At 46.1% G+C, this 12,884-nt stretch overlaps 1 protein-coding gene across 1 annotated transcript in view; it reads right to left on the bottom strand.

Annotated features, from left to right (window-relative positions):
- The window catches only part of LOC138982075 (telomerase protein component 1-like), an 87,781-nt gene that overhangs the window by 62,985 nt on the left and 11,912 nt on the right, over positions 1–12,884 (bottom strand). Inside the window, exons 12-15 of the mRNA XM_070355295.1 lie at positions 12,534–12,684; positions 2,079–2,262; positions 1,359–1,559; positions 249–314 (exon numbers count right to left, since the gene is read on the bottom strand). Coding sequence (XP_070211396.1) covers positions 249–314; positions 1,359–1,559; positions 2,079–2,262; positions 12,534–12,684 — 602 coding nt within the window. The remainder of the gene's footprint in view (positions 1–248; positions 315–1,358; positions 1,560–2,078; positions 2,263–12,533; positions 12,685–12,884) is intronic.

The raw sequence follows: 12,884 nt of genomic DNA, 5'->3' as shown, positions 1-12,884 counted from the left end.
CAGGGATATCATACCCAGGAACTCTCATGTAAAATTTCATAAAGATCGGTCCAGTAGTTTACTCTGAATCACTCTACACACACACACGTACACACAGACACACATACACCACGACCCTCGTCTCGATTCCCCCCTCTATGTTAAAACATTTAGTCAAAACTTGACTAAATGTAAAAACACATGTGCGAAAATAATGTTTATTTTGTGACCGTAGGGTAAAGAAAAGATTAAGCCGTCACATAACTTACCTGTACTCTGTCTCGCAGCTTCTCTCCAAGAATCCAGTACGGAAAATCACAGACCATTTTCTTTCTCTGAAACACATGGACAAAAAGTTGAGAAAATAAAAAACAAGTCGCGTAAGGCGAAATTACTACATTTAGTCAAGCTGTGGAACTCACAGAATGAAAGTGAACGCACTGCATTTTTTCACAATGACCGTAGTCCGCCGCTTGTGCATAACGGAGTGAAACTGACGAGCCTGTTCAGCGCGGTAGTGGTTTCGCTGTGCTGCATAGCACCCTTTTCTGTACCTCTCTTCGTTTTAACTTTCTGAGCGTGTTTTTAATCCAAACATATCATATCTATATGTTTTTGGAATCAGGAACCGACAAGGAATACAATGAAATTGTTTTTAAATCGATTTAGAAAATTTGATTTTGATCATAATTTTTATATTTTTAATTTTCAGAGCTTGTTTTTAATCCAAATATAACATATTTATATGTTTTTGGAATCAGGAAATGATGTAGAATAAGATGAACATAAATTTGGATCGTTTTATATAAAAAAAAAAATTATTACAATTTTCAGATTTTTAATGACCAAAGTCATTAATTAATTTTTAAGCCACCAAGCTGAAATGCAATACCGAAGTCCGGCCTTCGTCGAAGATTGCTTGGCCAAAATTTCAATCAAATGGTTGTGTCATCAACGATTGAAAAATGAGGGTGTGACAGTGCCGCCTCAACTTTTACAAAAAGCCGGATATGACGTCATCAAAAGTATTTATCGAAAAAAAGAAAAAAACGTCCGGAGATATCATTCCCAGGAACTCTCATGTCAAATTTCATAAAGATCGGTTCAGTAGTTTGGTCTGAATCGCTCTACACACACACACACTACGCACAGACAGACAGACAGACACACACACACATACACCACGACCCTCGTCTCGATTCCCCCTCTATGTTAAAACATTTAGTCAAAACTTGACTAAATGTAAAAATGGAAAAAGAAGGAAAAACAAAGCAAACAAAACAAAACAAAAGAAAAGGAAAAAGAAAGATAAAAAGGGTATTTAGTACACACACACACACACACACAGACAGACGCAGTGTGTGTGGTGTTTACTGTACCTCTTGCTCATCCCAGGTGTTGCCAGGCTGCTTAGTATTGGCTGCATCAAATTCGGTGTTAAGAACTCTCTCCATGTTGTCGAGGATGGTCCCCTTCTCCACCTCCACCGTACAGTACGAGGTCCCGTTGTACACAACCAGCTCGCTCTCCTCGCACGAGTACTTGCACATCAGCGCCAGGAGCAGTGACACTTCTGCCACCTGTTTGGAGAAAAAAGTCACACACGGTCAAACAAACAAACAAAGAAACACAGAACACACACACACAGACGGACAGACAGACATAATGCGTTTCGAAAAAAAGTGACTACATGTATATCTAACCACACCAAAAACAAAACAAAAAAGAAGTAAAGGAGTAAAGAAAATATAACAAATGTGCAATATGTAATGCAATTGCTTACAGAGATGAAAGCTCTTTAAGTAGCTGATTCGCAGAAGCACAAGTATACAGAGAGAGATAGAGAGACAAACAGAAAGACAGACAGCAAGTGGGACACACATGCAGAGGGAAGGGGCAGCGAGTAAGAGAAAGCAGATGAAAGAGACAGAGATGGAGACGAAGGGAGATGGGGAAGAACTGAGGGTGGGTTGAGAGGGGGGTGGGTGGTGTGGGGTAGAAAAAGTATGCATGCTGGCTACTTTATCTTTATATTTGTGAGCTTCGTAACCCTAAAAATCTCAGTGTCATTCCTCCATCAATCTTTTCACAGTACTTACTGTGCGTGGTTTGCCCAGTCCCTTCTTGGCCGCCTGGCACGGCACTTTCATCCTGTCACTCAGACTGCACAGAATGATCGTGCGCCCTCTGATTGGCTGGACATTATGCACTGTGGCAATCTTCACTGCGCTGTCTAAGGCCTTGCGGTAGCGCTGAATTATCCTCTCGTCATATGGAGTTTCCCTGCACAGCGTTCAGTTTTTAAGCAATTTTAAACTTGCAGAAAACGTGAATTGAAACTGAGAATTCAATCTGTTCATATACAAGATGGCATGCAAAAAAATGTATATTTAACTGATTTAGGTTGGATTTTTTTCTTCATTCCCTACATAGTACAATTATCTTTCTTTTCTTTATTTGGTGTTTAACGTCGTTTTCAACCACGAAGGTTATATCGCGACGGGGAAAGGGGGGAGATGGGATAGAGCCACTTGTCAATTGTTTCTTGTTCACAAAAGCACTAATCAAAAATTTGCTCCAGGGGCTTGCAACGTAGTACAATATATTACCTTACTGGGAGATTGCAAGTTTCCAGTACAAAGGACTTAACATTTCTTACATACTGCTTGACTAAAATCTTTACAAAAATTGACTATATTCTATACAAGAAACACTTAACAAGAAATTCCTCTGATAGGAAAAACACCCCCGTTGGTCAAAGGGAAATAACCATTCTCACTGCCACCAACTGAGAAGGTTATTTCCCTTTGACCAACGGGGGTGTCCGTCTATAAGTCGTTGTATAATTTTAATCCACCAATAACTCCCTGACCGTGTGTTTGACTGGTCCCAATTTTTGTAAGGACCGTCTCAGGAATGTATAGAACCTGTTCACCAAGTTTGGTGACGATCGGTCCGTTCATTCTTGAGATCTACTTGCGAACACAAACACACAAATACCGCCACAAACACACAAACACAATGAGTGAAACCTATACACACCCCTATACCGGGGGTGTAACAAGGGTAAAAGGAGAAACAGAATCCGTTGGTCGCCTCTTACGACATGCTGGGGAGCATCGGGTAAATTCTTCCCCCTAACCCGCGGGGGGTAGTACAATTATAAGACAGCCAATAGTCAGAAGAGAGTAATCATGCAGAGATGTAGGCATACATTTTGATTTCAGATCACCGACCACAATACAAAATCAAGTGCTACAAGTATAAATTATAATGCATACAGCACCTTATTTTGTGGTTGTTTTACATCCACTGCTGTGAATAACAAAGAATCATGAGCAGTTTGATATCAACTTATTCAGCCAGGTATATTGTTCTTTCTTTCTTTATTTGGTGTTTAACGTCGTTTTCAACCACGAAGGTTATATCGCGACGGGGAAAGGGGGGAGATGGGATAGATCGAGCCACTTGCCAATTGTTTCTTGTTCACAAAAGCACTAATCAAAAATTTGCTCCAGGGGCTTGCAACGTAGTACAATATATTACCTTACTGGGAGAATTAAAAATTTTAGTAATAAATTTTCATTTGATTAATATACTTACCCAACTCACATATAGCAATTAACCCTAGTTCAGTGCTGGATACGCTGTACGCGTCCCCTTGGTAACCAAGGGAGACCACTCTAAAAAAGAGAGTGCTCTATCCCATAATGCCAGACTAACTACTAGCCTGACTTCCGTATGCGCGCGCATACACCGCCATCTTATCATTCCTATACGAAGCCCAACTCACTCCTTTTTTAGACCCCCATAAATCCCACAGCGGGGAGGCGGGAGGGAATAAACGATGTGAGTTGGGTAAGTATATTAATCAAATGAAAATTTATTACTAAAATTTTTAATTAAATTACATATCTTACCCAACTCACATATAGCAGATTGCTATCATAGGAGGAGGGTACTCACCATATCAATCCACAAGAACCTGCCCTGCAGCCACCAAAGAGGGCAAAGCAGAGCTGCCATCTTGACGTATGCCAGCCACCTCCCGGAGATAGAAGTTTATAAAAACGTCTTCCGATCTCCAGTATGCCGACTCCAGAACTTCTGAAAGACGACCTGATCTCAGCACTGCCAACGACGAAGCCCACGCCCTGGCCTCGTGAGTCCTGGCAGCCGTAAGGGGCAACACCATTCTGGTATCCCCTAATTGTCTTTGCCACCAGATATAAGCGTTCCGAATGGTAGACGAAACCCATTTGGTTAGCGTAACTTTCGAAATGTCCTTCCCCCGAGCCGTATTGAGTGATATAAAGAGCAGTTTCTGAGACATAGAGCGAATAGGCTGAGTCCGGGACAGGTAGCTGCTGAGTGCTCGTACAGGGCAGTTAAAAACATCCTCATCTCCCGGGGCCAGGATTGTGCTCAAAGGGGGAATACGGATAAGAGGGGATGGTTGACCTGGTTTTTGGTTCTTAGCCAAGAAATTAGGCCTGAACCTAAGAGAAAAAGAACCGTCTTTCTCCCGGGAGATATCATTTGCCATTCCCGACAACGCGTGCACCTCGCTACCACGTCTAGCCGTAGCGAGTAAGACCAAGAAAAGAGTTTTATGAGTTACATTTGCCAGACTGGCTAAATGGATAGGCTCAAAGTCCTCTGACGCAAGAAAACGTAACACCAAAAAAACATCCCACGCCGGGAGCTTTGTTTTGTCACGAGCCAACTTAAGGGAAGCGCCCTTAATAACGCCGGAGATAACCCCCGACAAGTTAACTTTGTGACCAAGTTGCCTGAGAGTAGAGGCAATTGCCGACCTTCTAACCTTCAACGAAGAGGGAGAACCCCCTTGATCAGCTAGCCACGCCAAGTGATTCGCTAACTGCATAGACCTAGGCGCCAGAGGATTCACATTATTCTCAAGACACCACTTCGACCACGAAGACCAATGCGAAGCGTAAACAGAGTTGGTCGACTCTCTGTGAGCGTTTTGAACCAGCTTCAGAGTAGACACAGAGGCCCCTGCCCTAAGCAGAGAGTCTCTGATAACACCCACCCGTGAAGTTGCAGCATTTGCGGGGTTACGTGATGAATGCCTGACCGAGGCTGCAGAAGTTCGCCCTTCCTTAGAGCGAGCGGGATGGGAGGACGAACGGCCAGACGTACCAGATCCGGATACCAGTGCTGGCTGGGCCAGAGAGGCGCAACCAGCACTAGCGCTGGCCTTTCGAGGTCTGCTTTCCTTATTACCCTGCCCAGAATGCAGAAAGGAGGAAACGCGTAAGCCACCAGATTCGTCCAGTCCATCTCGAGTGCGTCCACCGCCCAGGCTTGGGGGTCCGGGAACGGAGACACAAAAAGCGGGAGCCTTGCCGAGAACCTTGTCGCAAACAAGTCGATGCACGGCTTGTCCACCTGAACCCAAAGGCGCTCCAAGGCCTGATGCGAGAGGGTCCACTCCGAATGGAGTATCTTGTCCCCCCTGCTCAGGGCATCCGCCAACACATTGAGCTTGCCCCTCAGTTAAGTTGCTGACAACCGAATGTGATGCGTACTGCACCACATCAGCAAGCGACATGCTCTGTCTGACAGAACCTGCGAGCGCGTCCCCCCCTGGCGATTTATATAAGCCGCAACAGTCGTATTGTCTGTATGTACTCTGACATGACTGCTCGCCAGAGAAGGAAGAAACGCCCTCAGGCCCAAGGCCACAGCCTCCAGCTCCAAGACGTTTATGTGCAAGGACCCTTGACTGACGTCCCACACACCCGCAGCCGTCTGATCCGCCAAATGAGCTCCCCACCCTGTCTGAGACGCATCCGTGAACAGATCGTTCTCCGGAGCCGGGGGAGTGATGGGGACACCCTGGGACACCCAAGGAAGAAGCCAGACACCTGTGGTGCTCCTGAACCAATCTCCCAACTCGACCTGACAACTCCAAGCTTGAGTTGCCTGATCCCACCGAGCCTGCACCGCCGCCTGAAATGGTCTCTTGTGCACTCTTCCCAACGGAACCAGCAAGGCCATAGATTCCATCTGACCCAGGATAGAATACAACTCCCGAGCCGAGGCCACATTCTTTCCGAGCAACTCCCGGATCAGCGACTGAAGTTTGTCCACCCGCTTTTGAGCAGGACGAACTGACCACTCCACTGTGTTGAACTCTATGCCCAGATAAGTGAACCCCTGTGAAGGCTCCAACTCGGACTTCCCCACATTGATTGAGAACCCGAGTTGACCCGCTAGGCTGAGAACCCTGTGCGTGTGTGTGCTGCATAAGGCCTGATTCTGGTGCAAAATCAGCCAGTCGTCGAGGTACGCCCTGAGGCGCACCCCCTCCTGCCTCACTAGGGCACAGAGCTGACGAACGACCATCGTGAAGATCCAAGGAGAGAGGGACAGACCGAACGGGAGAGCCCGAAACTGGAAAATCCTTTCCCCCCACCGAAACCGCAGCCACTTTCTGTCCGCTGTGTGCATCAGCACGTGAAAGTAAGCGTCCGTGAGATCGATGGACGTGGCCCAATCCCCCGGACGGAGAGCCTCTCTCACCGACGCCGGCGTTTCCATCGTGAATTTTACCACTCTCAGGAACCTGTTCAGACATGAAAGGTCTAGAACTGGCCTCCACGCACCCGATGCTTTGGGCACCACAAAGAGCCTGCCGTAAAATCCCAACGATCCGTGATCGCGAACCTCTTCGATCGCCTCTTTTTGCAGGAGAGCAACTACCTCCCCCTGCACAGCCAACTTGGCCTCGGGATCGTTTGGAAATCTGAAAGGCGGAGGTATCCTGGACAGAGGTGCCTTCTTCTCTGCCCAGAGTAGCCGGAACCCCGAACTGACCACCCCTAAAACCCACTGGCTGGCCACCAAGCGCGACCAGGTAGTGAGGGCCCTGGAGGGGCCGCCCGCCACCACGACGGTGGGGGCTAGCGGGACCGAAAGTTCGGGAGGGCATCATTGGGGGTGGGGCTTGCGCCCCGACCCCCTAGACCCGCCGAAAGAACCCCCCCTCTGAGAAGAGGAACCACGCCCCCTACCCCGAAAAGAAGAGTTCTGACCCTGAGTCTTGCCCGCCGGCGCGGACGAAGACTGAGTCTTGCCTTGACCCTGAGGTTTGCCTTGAGGCTTCTGAAAACCTTGACGAACAACCTTGGCTATAGCCAGATCTCTTGCTTCGTGCGTTTCCTTTTGCAAAGCATCCAAAGATGCGCGACCCAGAAGGGAACCATCCATGACGGGAGACACCTTCAGAGCATCGATCGTCACCTTGTCCCTAATTCTTGACCCCGTCAAAAAAGCCGACCTGCGAGAATACACGGCAAAAGTGTACAATCTAGCCGACAACGCCATTTGTTCCTGTGACACCCTGGCCAAAGTAGCCAGCAAAGTCATCACATCTTCCGAGGAAGCGTCAAACCGGAACTCAAAGGGATCGAGCGACGTAGCAATCGACCTCGACAACGATCTCTGGAGTGACTCTGACACAGAGGCCAACTCCATCAGAGAGCGTCCTGTCTCCTCTAAAGACATCAAAGATGCCTCCGTACAAGGGACAGGCCTTTCCTTCGAATAGCCATCTTCCCTCAGAGCCGTCAGTTCCGGTGTCACCGGTAGTACCGACATAGGCAAAGAGTAGGAATCAATCAGTCTGACTGGGTTGATCACCAGCTTGAAGTTGCGCATATTAGCCGAACAAGGAACTTGTTGACCAATCTTCGCTAACCACGGTACAGCCGCCTCGGGAGCCTCCCTGTGTTGTGCCAACAACGGAACAGGAGACACCCCCTTAGACCAACCCTTCACCAACACCTTCGACATCTCGAACGCCAGAGAAGGCGATTCGATGAACTTGAAAGAACCCTTCGTATTCTTATCAACACGAAAATCCCCCCAAGCCGAGGGCGGTGGAGCAAGCTGCGACTTGCTCTCCACCACCCCCTCTTCAAAGTACTTCGAAGCCGTTTCAGCTGCAAGCGCCACCGCACTTCCCAACCTAGACGGCAAACGGACACCGGCATCCTCTCCCAGAACGGAAGTGCCATCGCCCAGACAGTCGTCCTGCACAACTGTACAGTCCGGGAGTTGACTCCCCGCCTGACTGTCATAGTCAAACAGAGACCCATCTCCACTGCCTTCTTCCCCCGGAGGTGGAAGCAGAAGTCTCACAGACTGCCTAACGTCAAATGGCGCGGCAGAAAGCAACGAACCTTCCGTACGCTCTACAGTGTCCTTACCCCCCCCGTGACCGGCCGACAGAGCGGCGATGGCCAGGCGGGGTATCAGAACTTTCACCCGTGAGCGCGATGCCCGTGGCTACTTTTGACTGTAGACGCGCTACACTTTCCCCGGAGAACCCAGGTACTCGTGTAGCAAACATACCTTGTGACCGCGAACCACCAGGAGACAGACCACCCGACGAAAGTGGGATAATCTCATCCCCATCCTGAACAGCATGAACATCAGCTGTAGTCACCGTAACAGAAGGGCCCGCCACCATCTTTGCCAAAGATGACGGACCTGTCACCCCAGAAGGGAGTGAACGCAGTTCAGCCCGTGTAGACGAAATTTCTTCCGCCAGTGAAGAAACCTGTGAACTAAGTGCAAGCAAAAGAGAGGCCACGTCCGCGGCCGCCAGACCAGAAACAGCAGGAGCAGAAACCGCTTTAGCAGGTTTAGCCACATTAGTAACCTTATCCAAAGGTTTCACCGGCAAAATGGCCGCCGGCAAAATGGCGGCAGAAGGCATGCCTATCAAAACATCAACACATTTTTCTGAGTCAGATTCTAACACCCCCGCGACGGTTTGTTTAGATTCTCTATGCATCTTTCTGGGAGGGGAGGACTCAGCAGCCACCTGCTTAGAACTCTGCCTCTTCTTAACGTTATCAGCCATAGCATGTACGACTTTGTCAAAATATTTCAGAAAAAATTTTTCGAAAAAATTTCACAAGTCAAAAATGGCCAAACAACGCCTTTACAACAAGTACAAAACAAAGAACGATCTCACCTCAATACAGTAGCAAGGTAAGACGACGAAAGAATACCAAGGAGAAGAAACCCGGTCCCACAGACCAAGCAACATCGGCTGAACAACAGCCAGAGCGTACACAAATGCGACCAGCTTGTCTGATCGCTGAGTATGGAATGATAAGATGGCGGTGTATGCGCGCGCATACGGAAGTCAGGCTAGTAGTTAGTCTGGCATTATGGGATAGAGCACTCTCTTTTTTAGAGTGGTCTCCCTTGGTTACCAAGGGGACGCGTACAGCGTATCCAGCACTGAACTAGGGTTAATTGCTATATGTGAGTTGGGTAAGATATGTAATTTAATGCAAGTTTCCAGTACAAAGGACTTAAGATTTCTTACATATTGCTTGACTAAAATCTTTACAAAAATTGACTATATTCTATACAAGAAACACTTAACAAGGGTAAAAGGAGAAACAGAATCCGTTAGTCGCCTCTTACGACATGCTGGGGAGCATCGGGTAAATTCTTCCCCCTAACCCGCAGGGGGTAGGTATATTGTTCATTCTCCTTGTTCAATGTTTCCAGTGACACGGATTGACTGCTTGATTTAGGGGACAAATAAGAGTGTGTGGTCCAGCGTAGTTCTGCATCAGTACAGTCAAGCAATACAGTGTTTCAATTGGCAGTGGTACTGAAAGTTAGTTTCTATTATCAACTAGTTCTGTTTTGATGACAACAAAATTGAACACATTTATTTCTGCAAAAATGCGCACAGGTCTATTTATCATAATGAACAGTTAATGACTCACATGCCCACAGTATATGTTATTTCAATTTTAAACATTTAGTGAAAGAGTTCTTCTCTTCACTTTGGCTTCATACCTGCAATACTGGTAGTGGTATGTTCAGTGTTGCTTGCAGTTGCATGTTATTGGTAGTTTAAATGTGTGCTCGCATTTCAAGTGTATGCTATTTAATTTTGCAATGCTCCTTATCTTGTTTCCTGTGTAGAGCTATTTTGAGGTTAATCAGCATAATTCAACCTTTGTCAGTTGAGTCAATACATGTCACATTTATGCAAAATGATTTCAAAGTGTATGTTAATGTGGTGAGTGTGTGTGATAGAAAGAATGAAATCTGCTCTTGAATTGGAAGGAAATAGCAGCAGGTCAGATCATATACACATATTAAAATTCAAGATTCCATCCAGTGAAAACATGATAACAGAAAAACTGTTGCTACTGCTCATGTGAGACATTGGAATCAGATACAATACACCACAGTTTAATTAACACATTCTTTAAACAATTCCTTCATCTTTAAATTCAAGATTCCATCCATTGAAAACATAACAGAAAGACTATTGCTACTGCTCATGTGAGACACCTGAATCAGAATCAGATACAATACACCACAGTTTAATTAACATATTCTCTAAACAATGCCTTCAGTTCACCAGGCTGTGTTTATGCAGCACAGCAAGAATCACATGATACCAGTGCAAACATTGACAAGCCCAGATGATACAGTGACTATTTTGTCCAGTGTTACCACTTTTTCTCCTTCCCTTGCAAACAAAAGATCAGTCGGAATATCAGAGTTCAGAATTTTGTACTTTCCACAAAGAATACTGATAACTCGCTTAACATGAATTCTCAGATTAGCTAGTTTGCGTGTTGACTATTTCATAAGCTGTAAGCTGACTCTTCCCTCTTGTAAAGGCAGGGCTTTTCCCTTGTTCACCTCTCATAGCCGCTAGTTCATTAATGTCAAATCCCCTGTCAGCCAAAATCACATCATTTTGTACAATATTGTCTAGATACCCACTATTTGCAGTGATGTGCTTGTCACTTGTTCGCCCACCCCACCCTTTAGAAATAAAAGAAATATGGCCTTGAGGTGTAATTGATATTAGGTATTTAATTGTATTGTTGTGCTTGTAGTTTGACCAGGTGAGTGCACTAGCATCAACACTGGAGGGTCTCTCAATGAATATTTCAAAACAGTCAATAATGGACACTACTCTGTTCCATGGATAGGGAAGGAACTGTGGCGGTAAACTTGTCTTTATGCTTCGCCTGTCTGGCCAGAAAACAAGTGGCTGCAGTCTGTGGTACATGATATGCACAGTCTCGTGAAAAACTTTGCTGGCAGTTGTTCTTGACACAGAAAAGATGTATGCCAGGCGCATATGCATGAATGTGAGCATGAGAGCTTGAAACTGTGTCAGTGCTCTGCACAAGTGTGTTGGTAAATGCGGTGCAAGAAAATCAAATAATGTAACAAGTGTGAAGAAATTAGAAATCCCAGTAAAATATCGTACAGTGTCGTCATTGTCCCTCAAAGAATCAAGTGTCATTTTTTTCTTGGCAAGTTCGTCTTTAAGTTCCCGATTTTCTAGCACCAGCCTGTTTAGTTCATCCCGTAGCTGCTTTTCTTCATCTTTAGAAATCCAGGCAAAATTGTCATAGGTTTCAGTCTGGCAGTAAGTACCACCACAGTCACCTCTCTCGGGAAGAGGAGCAGCCAGTTCTGCTGTATCCGAAGTACCTTCACCGTCGCCATCACCAGCATCCTCTGCTAAATTAGGGTGAGAAGGAGTTGACTCACTCCCCACAAACTTCTTCCTCTCCTTGAGTCTCTGGTACCGTCCTTGTTGGCTGTCAGGCTTTGTCCCTGCACCATACCCAAGTTTCAAAGTAGGCGTCCAGATCGGACTGTTTACTTCCCACAGGGTTGATGGTTGCCCTGCAAAAAAAATCAAAGGCAAATGTATTGTAAATTATGGATTGGGAGTTATTTTAAAAATAAGTCACCCAAACAAAATGAATGAGTAAATCTAGACACAGATCTACCCTTTAAAACTTAACTATGAAGTTGTATCAACAATGACCATTTATTGTTCAAATAAATTCTGATGATCAAATCCAAGTATTTCACACATATGGCATTCTCACAAGTCATGGTTTTGGGCAACCATGATTATGATAATAAGTTGTTATAGAGAGTAAGTGTAAGACTGACTCACTCAGTCATAGACTGCACTCGGTGCAGGACTGACCGACTGTCCGCACACTACCATCACAACACAGCTTGCATAAAACATAGACTAACCAAGGCAGGTGTACAAAAGCATGAGTACTTACCATTGACAAAATGATCAGAGCACACGTATCTCCTAGCTGTTGATTCAAAGTTGAAATTCTTCAGCTGAAGCTGTGCCAACCATTCTCGCCGGAGTCGTGCAGTCAAATCCCTTGTCTCTTTGCCCTTTCCGTTGACAACAAATGGAACAGAAAAGAATCTTCTGTCCCTATCTCTATCTTGTCTGTTATGGCAATTTTTAACACTACAACTAGAGACCATGTCGATAAATGCGGGAGATTCGGAGTGCAGATTTCGCGTGTTGCCTTCTCGCGAGTTCCGCCGGAATGCCTGAGGCAAGGCTGGACAACTCTGCACACGACTGTGTGACGTCATCGCGTCAGAGCTCATTGGTACAAATAAAAATGAAGCACAGAATAAAATGTAATTACTCGGATTTGAGATAATAAAGTTAATTTGATTAGAAAACTAACTTTGGCTGGCCCTTGCCCTGCTTCTTCTTCTCCAGTTTTTTCTTCCACCAATCTTCCTTGCCGCCTGCGCCGCCCCTCTTGCGCCCTCTGCCGCGCGCCACGGCAATGGGGCGTGATGAAGTCGATACTGCCGCTTCCACCAGCTCCTCCTCTGCAACATTACATCACAGTTTTCAACACAGTACAGTGGAATTTGTCGATCCAGTCGATTGGAGAAACAAAAGCGAGGTGTCATGAAGAATGCAGCGTATTTAACCGCTTTTAGGTCAGTATGCTACTCTGTACCAGCAATCGATTAATCTCTCTCTCCTCCCCCCACATCTATCCCCAATGCACCCCCCCCCACTTTTC

Source organism: Littorina saxatilis, linkage group LG12 (genome assembly GCF_037325665.1).
Source record: "Littorina saxatilis isolate snail1 linkage group LG12, US_GU_Lsax_2.0, whole genome shotgun sequence".
Taxonomy (NCBI): domain Eukaryota; kingdom Metazoa; phylum Mollusca; class Gastropoda; order Littorinimorpha; family Littorinidae; genus Littorina; species Littorina saxatilis.
The sequence above is the reverse complement of the archived record's forward strand: the minus strand, read 5'-3'. Positions and strand labels throughout refer to the sequence as shown.